Below are 17,372 nucleotides of genomic sequence, written 5' to 3'. Positions count from 1 at the left end.
GGCAAAGCAAGGCAAGGCAAGGCAAGGCAAGGCAGGGGAGCATTGAATAAGTGCACATATAGATCTTTTACACACACACCATATAGATACGGCCCAACACTCGGCTTATAACACAGATTGACATAAGTTTACATTTGGGCCAACAGCAAAGTGAGAGCTGTATTATCAATGGTTTCTCCAGTCAATGGGGAAATCATTTACAGCTCAGTCTTTTGTGAAGGATTATGACTCTCAAACTAGGAGGCAAAATTGCACTGGCTCTTAGTGCTGCAGCCTTGTAGGCTAGTTGGCCTTTGGGAACCATCCCAACGCCGACTGTCCTAAAACCCTCTTGGCCGAGAGAGTGGGGATGTACTTGGGCAAGACACTCTCCACTATAATCAAATTCTAGCCCAAATAGTCGGAACAGCAGTTACCTCCTCTGCTGTTCTGATGGTCATAGTCGGGCGCAACAGCCGAGTGGCTAAAGCGTTGGACTTTCAATCTGAGGGTCCCGGGTTCGAATCTCGGTGGCGCCTGGTGGGTAAAGGGTGGAGATTTTTCCGATCTCCCAGGTCAACATATGTGCAGACCTGCCAGTGCCTGAACCCCCTTCGTGTGTATACGCACGCAGAAGATCAAATACGCACGTTAAAGATCCTGTAATCCATGTCAGCGTTCGGTGGGTTATGGAAACAAGAAAATACCCAGCATGCACACCCCCGAAAACGGAGTATGGCTGCCTACATGGCGGGGTAAATAAACAAAAAGGTCATGCACGTAAGATGTTAAATGTTACATGTTTGTCTGAGTGTGTAGTTGTGCGTGCCTGAAATCTGATTGAATGACACAGGAAACGAATGATGAGCGCCCAATGGCAGCCGTCAGTCGGCTCTACCCAGGTAGGCAGCCTGTTGTGTAAATGACTCCGTGTGTGTAAAGCGCTTAGAGCTTGGTCTCCGACCGAGGATAGGCGCTATATAAATATCCATATCCATCCATCCATAGTCGGACACGACGGACTATCATATATATATATATATATATAGATAAAAGGTGATGTAAAAAAAAAAAAAAGAAAAAAAGAAAAAAAAAGCTAACTTCAACAAGTCGGATATACCTTCCAGTTCTAGTGTGTGCGTGTATGCACGCGCACGCGTCTGTACGTGTCTGTTTGGAGTGTTTAGGCACGCGCGTATACTAGTGTATGTCTGTGTGATGAGGAGTGAAGGGAGGGAGGGGGGAGGGGTTCCTGGGCCATGGGAACATCGGTAGGCTCCCCTTGGACAAGAGTGAATCATTTGTTTGTTTGCTTCATGTTTTTAATTCAAATCACATTTTGTTCGTTGGGTGATTTTATTCAAAACACACTATATTTCATCCAAACGACTCAGAACAGACTCTCAACCGGATCCAACACATGTTTGGCACAAGAGCTGGTTCCATCAATACAGAACCGACTAGTTTCAGTTTCAGTTTCTCAAGGAGGTGCCACCGCATTCGGACAAATCCACATATGCTACACCACATCTGCTAGGCAGATGCCTGTCAGCAGCATAACCCATCGCACTTGTCAGGCATTGGGTGCATGCTTATATATTTGTGTACCTATGAGAATGGATTTCTTTCTACATAATTTTGCCAGAGGACAACACTTTGTTGCCATGGGTTCTTTTCCAGTGCGCCCAGTGCGTGCAGCACATGGGACCTCGGTTTATTGTCTCATCCGAAAGACTAGACGCTCAGTTTGATTTTCCAGTACATTATAACTGTTTTACGAAGTAACAATTTCTCTTAATTTGAATGCCTTATATAAGAATACCGAAAAATTATGTACGTCATTGGTATTGCTTGACGACATTAACAAATTCAACTTGAACAGAGAGGGATGCTTGTAGTACTTAGGTTTTATAAATATTTGACGTACATGTTTTAGTGCTGGGCAGCAAAGAACAAAGTGCACCTCGTTTTCTTGGGCTTCATGACATAAAGGACAGACTAAATCATTTGCACAAAAACTTCTGTATCTAAATCTTGTCGTTACACGTTTCAGATGCCTGTCTATATCTAACAGCAGATAAGGTTTCAAATCAGGTATATTACAGAATGTTCTATACATGTCAAATCTATCACTAGTACAAATGTGACTATACCATGTTTGCCATCTACAATCAATAAGCCTTTGGCGAAAAACAGATATAAAGCTATTAACGCTACCAACACCCTGTTCCATCCACACAAAGCCAAATCCATATTCGAAATTTGGGAGAAAGGGTGAGAGCGGGATTTGAACCCATACCCAAGTTTCACCACCTTCCCCCATTTTCCCTCTGGATCTGCACAGATCTCACGAATGGCTTTTGATATAGTCAACAAAATGGATGAGTTGTGAGCAGATGAATGAAGGTTTGGGACTCAACCAACGTACAGTATATGCGAAAATGATACAACTGTCAACATCACAGATGCAACTTCACCCAAAGTTAAGAAAGACAGGGAAAAAAAAAGACTAGGAAAGATATGTAAAACAAGGTTTATTTTGGTGTAATGTAATACATATCAAATGACATGTGCACAATATTTCATTCTATCATATTGCAACAATGCTTATTAAGATTTAAAAAATAATAAAAAATACATACTTTAGTTAAATAAATAAATAAAGAACCACAACAAATGAACACGCATATCTTTAAAAAATTTTTATTTCATCAAGCAATTTGAAAACATTTCACTATTTTTCAGTCAACGCAAGTGGCTGGCTACAACAGTACCCCCAAGTGGTAAGAAAGCCACAAGCTTAATTACACAGAAAACTTGCAATATCAAAACAATCACAACAGAAAAAACCAAAAAAAAAAACACAGCAACAGTAACATTCTAGAATTAACTCTGTTTTCACTTTCATTAATACATGCATGAATAACACACTGAACCTGCTCACATCAGTTAATACACAGGATTCACCAACACACACACACAAACACGCATCAGAAACTGATTTTGTCATCTTCAGCGAAGATTCACACACATGCACTGAAAACGTGTTAGTCATTTCCGAACACAAATATCTGTTTCATGTACACTATTCTGTTTCTTTCTCTCTGGTTAAAGACTGACACATGCACCACACACACTACTTAGGGTAGGTATGGGTAATTGCGAATGATCCAGTCGAAGCGACCAGCTCAACGTGTGTACTGTAAAGATTACATGTCGTGCGATAGTCAAACGTAGTTCTTTTGTTTTCTGAAGGCTTTCTCCGACTTGTTGCACCAGGAAAAGTTTGTCTGCTCATTCTTTTCAATGTTTTGTCGACGTTTGAAATAGCAGGGGTGCCTGAGGGTAAATGCGAACAGGCAAGTCTAATTGCGAACGATGGCTTTGGGTACACATTGGCAATTAAAATAGAAGCAGGTCTTTAACTCATTGACATAACTTATTATTGGAACATTGCACCAGACTGTTGTATTGTTGGTTTTGATCACACATGCACACAAACAGACATTTAAACGCACACCCCCACACTGCACACAAACACACTCTTTTGAGAGTGCTCAGTAACTGTGCAGCATCATTCGCAAATAAACTCACGTCAAAATATCCTATGGTCTAATTGCAAAAGGAGGAGTTTGTATTATACTCCATGTTTGGTGTCATATACTTACCATGTCAAACTGATGCAAACTAGATCTATTGGTTTGCTCTGCTTGGCCAAATTTCATGCGGCTAACAGTGAAAAGACGACCCGTCTTGCCCGGTCCGCTGTTAACCAATCAAACACCTCTAAAAGCTACAAGCGCTAAATCATTCCTTTGGCCAACGCTCTTGATGCCATCTTGTCAGGTTTACGCACTGTCACGTCTTACGCTTTTTTAGGCTATTATGCGTGTTCATTTGGCCTTACTTTGCTGCATGCGGCTTGATTTTATTGTTTTCTTACCTCTTGTGTACTCAATTTGACTCTGCCCCCTCAAATCGTACTTTTTTTCTCTACCTCTCAGTCGATCCTGTCTTTCCTTTCTCTGTTGGGGATCGGATTTTCGCTTGGTGCCTAAGCGCGGTTACCATATAATGACAATATTTTGCAGATTCCTATCAAAACTGACATTCTGTTCTGTCAATATACTTTCTTAAATTTTCCCAGCACTGGTAATGCGCATTCAACATATCCGATCAAATAAAACTATTTTAAACTGTGTCAAAGTTCAAGTCCTACAACTTGCTTCCCTTGATTTTAGGATTTTGAGAGTACATTTGTAACTCTGGTCGGCAGTGGTGCACGAAGAGAAGAAAAAGCGCGGAAATAGCCAGAAATAGCTGATGTTTGACTGGTTCTTTGAAATGGATATTCATTAAAGTATTAGGAAAAGGTTGAAGCAGACGTTAAATTGTGAAATGCAACCATTAAGAGCGCTTCGAAGTGGGGCGGTATATGAATCATTTGCAACTGCACACTGTTCGCAATTACCCATACCTACCCTACCTCCCTTTGTTTTGACTGTTCTCAGCATTAACACATGCATATATACGTGCATCACTCAACATCTCGCAATGTGCTTTACCGTCTGGGCAAAACAACAAATGTAACACAGTGAATGGCATTTCATGAGGTGAAGGGGGATTTAAGATGAGAATGCTTCATTGAACATTTGTATCCACTGACATGTGATAACGTCATTACTGCCTTTAATCAAAATGCTGTCATATAAATATGTTGGATGCCTTTGTTACTTGTTTAAGGACCACATTTCCATTAAAATAGTTTATCTCAATGGCTAGTTCACCATCTCCTCTATATTTCTTTTCATTTCTCAGCTGTTCAAAGAATGGTTCTCTGAATAAAATAAAAATCTTTAAACCCCAAAATGTGTTACCTCCATACTGGTCAAAAGACAGTAAATCAAAACGAGCAAAACAAATCTGGGTAAAAGTAGAAAATTACAACCCCTCTTCTTCTTCCTTTCTATAACCCACCGAATGGTGACACGGATTACAGGAACTTTCGTAAAAATCTCCACCCTTTACCCACCAGGCGCCGTCACCGTGATTCGAACCCGGGACCCTCAGATTGACAGTCCAACGCTTTAACCACTCGGCTATTGCGCCCGTCGGTCCCGGGTTCAAATCCCGGTCAAGGTGCCTGGTGGGTAAAGGGTGGAGATTTTTCCAATGTCCCAGGTCAACAGATGTGCAGACCAGCTAGTGCCTGAACCCCCGTTCATGTGCATACGCATGCAGTAGATCAAATACACATGTTAAAGATCCTGTAATCCATGTCAGCGTTCGGTGGGTTACGGAAACAAGAACATACCCAGTATGCACACCCCCGAAAGCAGAGTATGGCTGCCTAGATGGCGGGGTAAAAATGGTCATACAAGTAAAAGCCCACTCGTGTGCATACAAGTGAACGCAGAAGAAGAAGAAGAACCCGGGACCCTCAGTTTGAAAGTCCAACGCTTTAACCACTCGGCTGTTGCGCCCATCCTTCCATCCCACTGAAACCTGGGCTGGGCTATATAAGCAATTCTAGCAGCACCAATTTTGTGTCCAGAATTTTTCCAAATCTTCGCCTTATTCCACAGACTTGGGACGCTAAGAAACCTGGCCCTGCTAAGACAATTCCTTACTCAACCCTGCCCTGGATAATAATTCTTTTGAAAGTAACATGAAATTACTTTGTCTTGTCTTGATCGTCATCATTCAGGGTCCCCACAAATCTGAGCAAACAAACTTCCATACTTTCTCCACAACTCTGCGTCACACTTTTCAAGACCCCCAAAAAACCAGTATGCACAAACACATACACAACAGAATTACCACACAGAGTGAGAAAAAGCGTGGGAGCAGGAGTGTGTGGTGTTCAAACACAGTTGCAGATAAAAAATCTCATAGAGGTCTTGATATTTATTTGAATGCCATCACTTCAACTGCTTCTGTTATTTCTTCTCCTTTTTTTTTTTTTTTTGAAAGCAAAACTTTTTTAATTCTGTATATGTAGTGAACAGCCTCCATGAAATTTCCAAGACTTTTCCAGACCTTGAAGTGTAAAACGGTAAAACATTCATTCCTATGACTTTTCCAGCCCTGAAAATGGGTTTTCCTATTTTCCATAAGACTTTCCAAGACTCCCCATAACTCTGGGAACCCAGATCATTAGACACGACAACAAAAAAAAAAAAGAAAAAAAAAAGTTTGTTCCAACATTATCAGACATCACTGTCTCTGCCTCTGACAATCACCATCATCATTAGCAGCCCAGAGGCTCGAGCCGGCCAGGCTCAGTAGTGGGAGTTGGCCTGCTGCGACGGGATCCCCAGGTACATCTGCAGCGCTACCATGGCCACACATGAGGTGAAGGCCGCCTTGGCCAGCAGCAGCATCCAGGAGCCCAGCCCCACCGCATGGATCAAGATCCTGCACACACACACACACATAACTGCTTCATCAGGTTAACACTATTGTAATTAAATACTTTTTTTTTTTTCATCTTCTGAATGTCCCAGAATTTGGGACGTTTTATGTCACTGTATCTCAATGGTGATGAATAATAATGGGGGTGATGAAGATGTTGCTTTGGGGGTGGGTAGGGGTGGGCGGGAGGGGGGGGGGGTCAATTCAGTCTCACTTTCAGGTATCAATACACACATGACAAAAACAGTAGGTTCATGTGAATGAGTACTCTACTCCATCTGGAAATGCCATTTGACTGGGCTAGCAGACAGCAGACAAAAAGCGAAACGCCTCATCACTGAGTTGCCGCAAACTTTTGGCCAAGAGGAGTAAATACATAGGCCTGGTTTGCATCAGTTTGACATGGTACAGTATATGACACCAAACAGTAGGATACACATTCACACAGTGGAGGCACCAGTAATTATGAACGAGGAAAAAAAAAACCACCACACACACTAAATTCTCTCATCAAAACTTCTGAATGCACTCCTCCACTCACTCTTCCAACCCCCTTCCCCCTCCCATCGGCCACCCCCTCCACCCATCCCTTCTGTATGGAAATCCCGACAAGCAAAGTGGACAAGTGGGTTTTCACCTGCCACAGGAAGTGCTACCACTTTCAGCTTCTCATAGAGGTGTCACTGCGTTCGGACAAATCCACATACACTACACAAACGAATAAGACCATGTCTGTTAGACATAAAAGCCGCATATGCCTGACCAGCAGCATAACCCAACACGCTCAGTCAGGCCTTGAGTGCATGCATATATACATTTGTGTACCTGTCAGAGCAAGTTTCTTCTACAGAATTTTGCCAGAAGGCAACACCTGTGTTGCCATGGGTTCTTTTGCAATGCATCAAGTGCATGCTGCATGCGGGACTTCAGTTTATCGTCTCATCTGAATGACAAGACACTGAGTTTGATTTTCCAGTCAGACTTGGGTGTGAAACTGAGAGAGAGTGTGTGTGTGTGTGTGTGTGTGTGTGTGTGCTGTGTAATTTGCATCATATAAACATTATCATTCCTGAGATTATTGATTGTAGGAATGCAGCATGGTGAAATAAATTTCTTTTTTTTCTCTTTTTTTTTTAATCATTTTGAACAGTTTAGAAGATATGACTAAATCATCTTTACAAGCATGACTTTTTTCTATTTTTATGAAGAAAAAAGAAATCTCAACAAACAGCTTTGCAAAATTTGTCAGCAGTGAAATTGTTAATAAGCTTTCTGCTCTGAAGTGGCTTGAGACTGGCGGTTGTACCACAAACAGCAACAACTTAAACTGAGTGAATAAAATACAGTGAAAACACACCATATTCTACTTTTAAGATTTTGTTATATCCTCATAATATCACGAAAATTCCTTACCAGGACATAAAAACGAAAAACACATATAAGCATTGTGCGCAAACAAACAGCACATTTGCTAACGCACATATACATATTTGCAATCCCCCCTCATCTCCAGCCCATCCTGCCCACACACACATTCTTGTGCACAATGCTACTGCACCCAGTTACCACTCTGACACAACACTGATTACGAAAAAAAAAAAATGAGGAAGTGTCTGGATTTGTTCCAATGTACCTTTTATTTACCTGTGTGCTAGGTGAATCGGTAACGCAAGCAGTACTGACTTGAAGTTGTGTACCTTGTGAATGGAGAGAGTTACTACAAACAAAAAAACTGTAAAGTTCTCAACGACAAAAAAACCACCACCAAACACCCCACTTAAATGTACAATATAGTGCAAGACAAACAAAAAGCACATACACACACTCACACTCCCCCCCTCTCGCCCCCCACCCCCACCCCCAACCTCCCGAAACTCACTCGACAATGAGGGGCCGGTAACAGGCCAGGCAGAGCAGGAACAGCACGACCGGCAGCAGAGATTTCTGCAGGTCACTGCGACCGTACAGCCACACCAGCATGGCTGTGCTAATGTGATGAATCTGCCAGCAGAATGGTGGGGGAAAACTCTGTTAATTAAGTGAAGACATACAACGTACATGTTTGTCTCTTTCCTTTATCTAATGAATCACCATGAATGACACTTTTTTACTTTCTAGGCAGGAGATATCAACTTTTCCGCACAACAAGTGAATGAAGGCACTGGCTTCCAGAATAGCAGATCTGATTACTGTTTCTGAGTGACATAAGACTTCTGTCATAGACCTATCGTAGGCATTTCATGTGAAATGGAAATAACCAGCTGTGGACTGCTAAATTTTGCAAGAAAATTGGGGAAGCAAGCACTGGAGAACATTTCCCTTTTTAACACTCTGGGTTGGTTTGAGAAACAGAGCACTGACTGCTGAGTTCAGGGAAGAAGCAATTGGTGAAGCAACTAGTTTGGGTCCTGATACTTCTGTACAGAGCTGGACGGAGGATGAGAAGGAGGCAGGTGGACGGACATGGGCCAGACTGGCCAAGACAGAACAGAACCCTGCTGGTGCAGTGTTTCCTGAGTTCGATCCCTGTCATCACACCTGGTGGGTTAAGGGTGGAGACTGTAAAGCACTTTGTGCAATGAGGAAAGCGCTGATAAATGTCCAGTTATTATTTCTATTATCATTATTATTATTCTTATTTTTCCGATCTCCCAGGTCAACATATGTGCAGACCTGCACCACCCTCATGTGTATACGCATGCAGCAGATCAAATGCATGTAGTCCATGTCACATTCGGTGGGTTATGGAAACAAGAACATACCAAACATGCACACTCCTGAAAACAAGAGTATGGAAAATAAACAAAACGGTCATGCACTTAACATGTTACATGTCTTTGTGAATGTGTGTGTGTGAGCATGACAGAAACCTGAGTGAAAGACATGGGAAATGAATGACTAGGACCCAAAGGCAGCTGTCAGACCACCCTACCCAGGTAGGCAGCCTGTTGTGCAAATGACTCTTTAGAGCGCTTAGAATTTGCTCTCTGACGAAGGAAAAACACTACAGAAGTATTTATATCATCATCATAATCAAGCCAGTCTGCTGGTGGAGTGTTGTGGTGGACCTCTGTCCCTCAAGGAGTCCCAAAGAATGAGTCAAGAGAGCATTTGTGGCAGATGTGCTGAATCCCTGGCACAGCATTATTCATTCAAAACTGTATCAAAATAAAACACTTACCAGACTGACGTTGGAATCCAGACTCATCTGAATGTATTTCCAGTCAAACTCCACCCCTCTGGCTCCCACCCACAAAGGAATGACTCTGCACACAGAACATCAAATCTTACCGCCTCCATCAAATGCGCTTTGACTTGGACAGAGTGAAGCAGACAGACACAGAGAGACAGAGAGAGTGAGTGCAGAGACAGAGACATGTTCAATACTGCATACACTGACACAGTAAACAGCTTGTGACACTGTGCACATTTTCTGGCCATAATCAGAACTGATCTGATCCTGTCAATCTTAGGTATCTGTTTGCATATGTGAAAATCGACTGTGACCCAGATTTGGTTATGCTCTACACCTGTTGATCAATTATTCAACAGCATTTCACCAGCACAGATTGGTATGAGTAATATATCTGGTGCCATTACTGTCAATATATGATTTCTCAACTTTTATGTTACATTAGCATTTATCTATGTCAGGTACATCTATTTGTATATTTAGCGCTTTAAAAAAAAAATAAAAACTGCATTTACTCTGTTATGTTTTGTTTTGGGTTTTTTAAAGTGCAGTCAGCCTGCTCTTAGAGTAAGACACCGCAATCAACAAGACCTCAATTTATTTTACTATTCAAGGATTATTATTCACTCCCCCCCCCCCCTCTTCTTCTGCGTTTGTGGGCTGCAACTCCCACGTTCACTCGTATACAGACGAGTGGGCTTTTACGTGTATGACCATTTTTACCCTGCCATATAGGCAGCCATACTCCGCTTTCGAGGGTGTGCATGCTGGGAATGTTCTTGTTTCCATAACTCACCAAACGCTGACATGGATTACAGGATCTTTAACGTGCGTATTTGATCTTCTACTTGCATATACACACGAAGGGGGTTCAGGCACTAGCAGGTCTGCACATCTGTTGACCTGGGAGATCATAAAAATCTCCACCCTTTACCCACCAGGCGCCGTCACCGTGATTCGAACCCGGGACCCTCAGATTGACAGTCCAACGCTTTAACCACTCGGCTATTGCACCCATCGCCCTACCCCCCAATGTGGGGGATACAAAGGGAATAACCACTTCAGACTTGGAATCTTGATCAAGCATCAGATATGTACACAACCCAGACTTTGGGCTGCATACTATTACAAAATGTCATGAGCAAAATGTAGCTCTTGGCATTCAGACTTGAAGACTGACATTGAGAAACAGTATGTGCTCTCCCCTTCCTACAGTCAACGCGGCTGCAACGTCAGCAAAACCTGTAAAGATTTACTAATGCACACCAACAAATTTTGCTGAAGTCTGGCAAAGCTCCATCTGCTCACAGCACTAACATTAACTCTCTCCATGCGAATGGCGAAAGAGACAACGTTAACAGCGTTTCACCCCAATTACCATCATCAAAATATTGCAAGTGGAAGGCTCTTATACGGAAGAGGTGAATGCTGACAAAGAATACCACAATTCTGATGATGGAAACTAAAGGTTGGGTCATTCAGACACCCACTGGACATCCGAGGGGTCTGTGTAGAGGAGAGAGGACTGGCTGTACTGAGTGAGTTAACAAGCTGCTAGCAGTAACAAATCAGCACATACAAGTTTGTTTATTCATAAAAGTTCAATAAATTTGCTTACAGACACATTATTCTTCCACTCAGACAAATAATACAAAGTGAAGGTTCAGCAAAAAACAATTAAAATCACCCCGTGTTCACACCCCTCCCAACTTATCCCTTTACTTTTAGTTCCACGCCCACTTCTTGTCAGTAAGTTTCGGTTTCCGTAGCTCAAGGAGGCGTCACTGCGTTCAGACAAATCCATATACGCTACACCACATCTGCCAAGCAGACGCCTGACCAGCAGCGTAACCCAACCTGCTTAGTCAGGCCTTGAGAAAAAAAAAAAAGAAAAAAAAGAAAAAAAATTAAATAAAATAATAAATAAAAAAAATAAAAAAAAATAAATAAATAAATAAATAAGTGGTGAATAAATAATAGATAAATACATAAAACAAAATAATAAAAAAATTACTACTACCACTACTAATAATACGTATAAGGTGCAAAAACTTGATGAACTATAAGCGTACATAAATAAATAAATAAATAAATAAATTTGTCAGTAAATAAGTAACGTCACCTTCCTCCCTCCCCATCCCTTATATTGTTATACTACAGAGTTGTCAACCCAATGCCTCCTCACACAAAATTCCCAAAGGAACTTCTAAATCCTGAAGTCTAAAATCTTGAAGGGAAATAAGTCTGTACATGAACTCAACACATGTACATGACAAACTAAACAGTCGTGCAAAATAAGGCTTTATTCACTTTGTTGTAGAAGACAGCTCAAAATATCCAGAAAAGTGTAGCTTTACATGCAAGAAAACTGGGAACATTCTAATCATAAAGAACAATTCATAAAACAAAACATTACAAACAAAAAAAACAACAAAAAACAACCCAATGTTCCCTAAACTGTCTTAATGTCTTAAGCTGTGTGTCAGTGCATGTCTTCATTCTCTAAATACTCAGCTCAAAATCAAGTTTCCTCATCACAACAGTTGACCATGATCAAAGGCAAGTCTAAACATTCAATCCCAACCATTTTCGTAAAAATTTTAAAAAATTTAAAAATTAAAAAAACATCCCCATCCCCCCAAAAAAAACATCAACTTATAAAATTCATAGCTCAGAAAGTATTTAACCAATTCACATGCTTTAAACATCAAAATGGCAGGCAATGGAAGGAATATGTAACTGATGCACTTCCACTCTAAGTGCATTATGGGACAGCACAAAGCAGAAGCTAAAGTAAATGATACTATTCAGGGGGCAAGGGTTAAAAAAAAAAAAAAGGAAAAACAAAAAAAGAAATGAGGTGGAGGAGGCAGGAGGAAGGAGGAGGAGTTGACGGGGGTGTGTGTGTGGAGAACTCAGCAACGACAACCCACCTTGTCATCACCAGCTCCGCCGTGGCCCAGCCCATGCCCGCAATCATGAACTTCAGCTGACCTTTACCGGCGAACTTTGACATGACGATATGCAAACCCAAGAGGTCAGCCAGGTCCACAGTGCACTTGAGAAATTCCTGCAGATCAACCCTCACCCTGATCAACGCCTTGCACATACATGTACCTGGTCTGCACACACTTTAGAACTGCATCTGGTGCTTGCTCTACTGGCTTTCTCTGCTCTACTTCTTATCTTGGTTTGTGAACATAATATAATACTGAACAGATTGAACACTCATGGAACAAAAAAAAGAAAAAGTGCAGACAAGCATTTAAATTTAACTAGCACACACACACACACACACACACACACACACACACAATCAGTATATACAAATATATACTTTTGATTTCAAGATCAGAACAAATAAAAATGACATTCAGTCATAATTATATCATTATATGAGTACACATACAAGCACATAAATGACATATTCACAGTTTCAATTTCAAGACCCAAACATACTAGAAAATGCATGCAAACACACATAGATAATTCACAGAGAGAGAGAGAGAGAGACATACACACAGAGAAAGTGATATACCATAAACCTGCGAACACCAAACAGATAATAGGTAACACTTACTGACTTATCATAAAGTATACAACCTATCAATGATTTAAGTAACGCTTCATGCACTATGACTGCATACATATTATCAACAGAATACAAGCACAAATTCTGTGCATGACATATAAAAACTTCACCAACATTGGTAAACATTTTTTTTAAAAAAAATAAAAAAAAAGAATAGTTTACTAATCATTATTTTTTTGTTTAGTATTCAGGAATCTCAAAATCTAGGAAAGTTACAGATGTTAAATTGGCTATCTTATAGGTATTACAGTGCATTTGTACACAAACTAAAGGTGTTTACAACCTTATTCTTAGGTACACAGCACATTTGTACACAACCTAGGTTTGGTTGCATTCTTGGGAATTTATGCGGTCAAAATATCTCAAGAAGACCCAGATCCTGATTTTTTTCCCCCAACACATTTTGTTTAGTGTGGCGGAATGTTGTAACTGTGTGTTGCTGGATGAAAAATATATTTAAACAAATTTCTGCAATAATTTGCCAAACTTTGATTGAAGGCATTGTGGCTCATTGTCAGAGGCACTGTGGCAGAATCAGGTGTTGATTTCTGATCCAGCGGTCACCAGTAATCAGGGTTCAAATCCAACCTTTCAGCATGGTGTTGCGGTGTCTGTGGGAAAGGCACTCTACTGCAAATTTTTCCTCACTCCACCCAGGTGTAAATGGGTACCTGACTTCTGTTGAGCAAGGATAAAATGGTGAAAAGAGAGGATTGGACCCCGCCTTCCTGTGCCAAGCCCTAGACACAGAGTACATGAATTCACTACCCCGATGGCAGTAAAAGGCTATGGGGCCTTTAAGTTTAACCTTTATTCTTCTTTCTTTTTTCATTTTTTTCTTTTTTCTATTTTTAATATCTTGTATCTGATGCTGCCCTACCCCAGTGATGTCCACTCCACCTGCAGTCACAGCAGATTCTGGGAAGAAGGTTGCCAACAGCATCATCTTGCACAGCTGAGTGAACAGATAGGCTCCGCCTGCCTGAACGCATTTCCAAAATGCACTGTATTCAGCTCTGAAAATAAAAACAGAGACCACCAACACATCATCAGTTTGCCTAATTCTAATAGTTCTTGTTCTAGGAATTTTCAGAACAAACATAAGACAAAGAAGAAGAAAAACAACAAAACAACAAAATCCCCATAATGACCTGAGTTCTTACTCAATATAAAAAAAACGTAATTCAACATGTCATTCACTCTTTTTCTTTATTTTGTCTAAATAATCTTCAACACAAACACTATATTCATTTTAACTCTTCTGTCTCAGTCTCAACATTATAATTTATATAATTATTCATTAGTTACTTACTAACACATAATAATGTACATCATTACACGTTCATATTTTTTTTCTATTTCTTGGAGTTTATTGCATGCCAGCACATGTGTATGTGAGTAGGTGTGTTGTATCTATAGGCTTTGGGTATTTATAAATTATACAAAGGCCTTTCCATAAAATGATAAATATTAATAATACATGCAAAATTATGCCTACTTTATGACTTTATGTATGTATGTTGTACGTGTGTGTGTGTGTGTGTGTGTCTGTGCTGTGTGTGTGTGTGTGTGTGTGTGTGTGTGTGTGTGTGTATCAGTGTATGTTGTTGAACAATATACTTCAATAGTTGAAGTGGCTTTAACCCTTTGCATTGCTGTTAAAATTTGTTGAATAATCATTTCTGAAACTTTTGGGTGTTTGCATTGTATTCCTTTAGGACTTCTGACTTAATCGACAAAATTAAAAGACAAAAATGTCCAGGATATTTGTAATAGCACTGCGGATCACTGAATAGTTTGCAGTCACTCACTGTGTCTTTTTGTGTTCCTTTGTAGAATACAATTGATATGACATAGTACTTGATCGGTCAAGCGCATGCAGTGCAACCCGTAATTAAATCTGGACTGCAAATAATACGCCTGGAGGCGTAATTAAACCTGTTCTAATCTGTTTGCTGTTCAGCACGACAGCAGTGACACCGATCGAGTGAGAGTGTGTGTCTGTTGGCATCCAATGTCAGTGCATGCATTCTGTAAACCGTTTTTCAGCGTGTACAATTAACAGTTACAGAATCTACTTACAGGCCAGAGCATTTGTAGATGATGACATAGGGAATGTATGCTAAGGCTACGCAGTTTCCGAAGTGAAAAAACGTCATTGTGAAAAGAATACTCGCTCAATGCCACCCAACAAGCGTGCAGTGGAAAACGAAGGAGAACCAAGTTGTACTTCCGGTTGCCGGCGGAAATTGATTTTTCTGTCAAGGTCCGGACTGTCGGACACTGAGCCTGTGTGTTCGTCAGTAGTATCTAGCCCCTGTAAAAGAAATGAAAATCATAAGAATTAATTTATGCGTTACACGGTAGTACGTTATCTTCTCTGTATGTAGCAAATATGGAACAATCTTTGTCGCATGCATTTGTTTTCTTAACCAGGACAAAATGAAACATGTCTAGTTGACACTGTTGTAAACATTTCTAAGCTGATTTTTTTGTCAATAAAGTTGTGTGCGTGCGTGTATGTCTGTTTGTGTGTGTGTGTGTGTGTTGTTGTTGTTTATCTGGCTAAAGCACACAGCACATAAAAATCAACTCATCAGACACTTTGGGGAATTCGACTGTCATTTCGAATGTAGGCCGGTATATAGATGCATCAGTTTAGGATCATGATGGTAAAGACTGACACTTTTCTATTAATATATTGTCCTTTATCGCAGTTTCTACCAGTTAGTTTTACTGAAATATCAAACTCAGTGAGCGTCATTTTAGTCAGTCATTCCGAGTCGGATGAGACGATAAACCGCGAGGCCCCCAGCTGGGCCGCACGGCCGTGTGCACTCAGCGCACTGAAAAAGAACTAGAACCCATGGCAACATATTACCCTGGCAAAATTCTTTAGAATAAATCCTGTCTGATAGGTACACGAATATACATGCATGTACCCAAGGCCTGACGGGTACGTTGGGTTATGCTGCTGTCAAGCATCTACACTGACTGGAGGCTCAGTAACACTAGTAATCATGGACGGGTGCCGGCCCAGCGACACACACACACACCATGGCACACTCTCACACACACACACACACACATTGACACACACACCGACTCAGAGTGACACACACACACACACACACACACACACACACACACACACACTGACCCGGGTGCTCTCAGTTACACACACTCACACTGACACACTGACTGACAGTCACGGTACAATCCACACACACACGCATACTGTACGGTGAAACACGCCCCAACAGTCCTCAACTCACAATCATCATGTGCAAAGTAACTCAGTTGAGACACTATATGCGCATACAAACTCTCACTGGCATGCACAATACATACATACATACATGCACCAGTGCCGCGTGCATGCATCCATGCATTCGACGCACACACCGTGCACTATGATACAGCTGCGTTACAAATGTGACCTACCTAACTGATCAACTAACAAGGTTCACTATACTGATGAGTGCCCTAGAGGAAATGCTGCTGGAAGAGGAAAGTCTTGAGGTTATATTTAAAGGAAGGCATTGAGGGGCTGTGATGGACGTGGTGAGGCAAAGAGTTCCGTATTTGAACAGCAGATGATGAAAAGGCTCTACCACCATGCTGTTCTCAGTCAGCATACCATAATGTTAGAACCATGAACTGAATTATCATATCGTTACATAAGACCTTTTGTCAAGTAAGTGGGAAAACTACCAACACCCACGTTAACTGGAAAACCACTTTAAAACAGATAAGAAGAAAAAAAAATTAGGTAAACTGAACTCGGTGGTTCCAGATCAGGCTATGTTATTGTACCTTATCTAAGTGACGGCCGGGTGGAATAGGGGTGAGTATTTCGACTGAAGAAGATGGACATTACTAGTGGCGATAAGTGCAACTTAGTTCTGTGAACGTGAAAAGGGCTCAGCACAGAATTATCTGTGGTATTGCACAGTGCCACGAACTCACAATTCAACATGGCTAGACCAGGATTTATTTTTTCTTTTAAAACCATCTAGACACATTGACATGTAGATTTTATACTAATTCTTTACTGGTCTTCATATAATATCATCACAGAAGATCGTATGCAGTCCTCTTGTATAGTTTCTTTTAATTGATCATTCATTTATCTATTATCCCCAACACTCCAACCCCCTCGATTCCCCCCATCCCCCACACACTCACACCCAC

The 17,372-nt window shown here is 41.0% G+C and overlaps 1 protein-coding gene across 1 annotated transcript; it reads right to left on the bottom strand.

Annotated features, from left to right (window-relative positions):
• Positions 1 to 5,924: 5,924 nt before the first annotated feature.
• LOC143277458 (BOS complex subunit TMEM147-like) lies at positions 5,925 to 15,408 on the bottom strand. Its single transcript, XM_076582289.1, has 6 exons — positions 15,261 to 15,408; positions 14,059 to 14,194; positions 12,520 to 12,656; positions 9,575 to 9,659; positions 8,273 to 8,394; positions 5,925 to 6,396 (listed from the first exon to the last, which is right to left on the bottom strand). Exons 1-6 carry the CDS (start codon positions 15,335 to 15,337, stop codon positions 6,261 to 6,263), a joined length of 693 nt encoding a protein of 230 aa, XP_076438404.1. The 5' UTR covers positions 15,338 to 15,408; the 3' UTR covers positions 5,925 to 6,260.
• Between the last annotated feature and the right edge of the window lie 1,964 nt (positions 15,409 to 17,372).

The sequence above is a fragment of the Babylonia areolata genome, chromosome 34, assembly GCF_041734735.1.
Source record: "Babylonia areolata isolate BAREFJ2019XMU chromosome 34, ASM4173473v1, whole genome shotgun sequence".
In the NCBI taxonomy this organism is placed as follows: domain Eukaryota; kingdom Metazoa; phylum Mollusca; class Gastropoda; order Neogastropoda; family Buccinidae; genus Babylonia; species Babylonia areolata.
This window is presented reverse-complemented; position numbering and strand designations above follow the sequence as displayed.

Excerpts from the sequence above, each read along its gene's own strand:
- LOC143277458 (XM_076582289.1), bottom strand. The coding sequence starts at position 15,337 with ATGACGTTTTTTCACTTCGGAAACTGCGTAGCCTTAGCATACATTCCC. Across the intron at positions 14,195-15,260 it reads ATCTACAAATGCTCTGGCCT|AGCTGAATACAGTGCATTTT; the intron begins GTAAGTAGATTC and ends TTTTATTTTCAG. Across the intron at positions 8,395-9,574 it reads TGGATTCCAACGTCAGTCTG|ATTCATCACATTAGCACAGC; the intron begins GTAAGTGTTTTA and ends TTCTGCTGGCAG.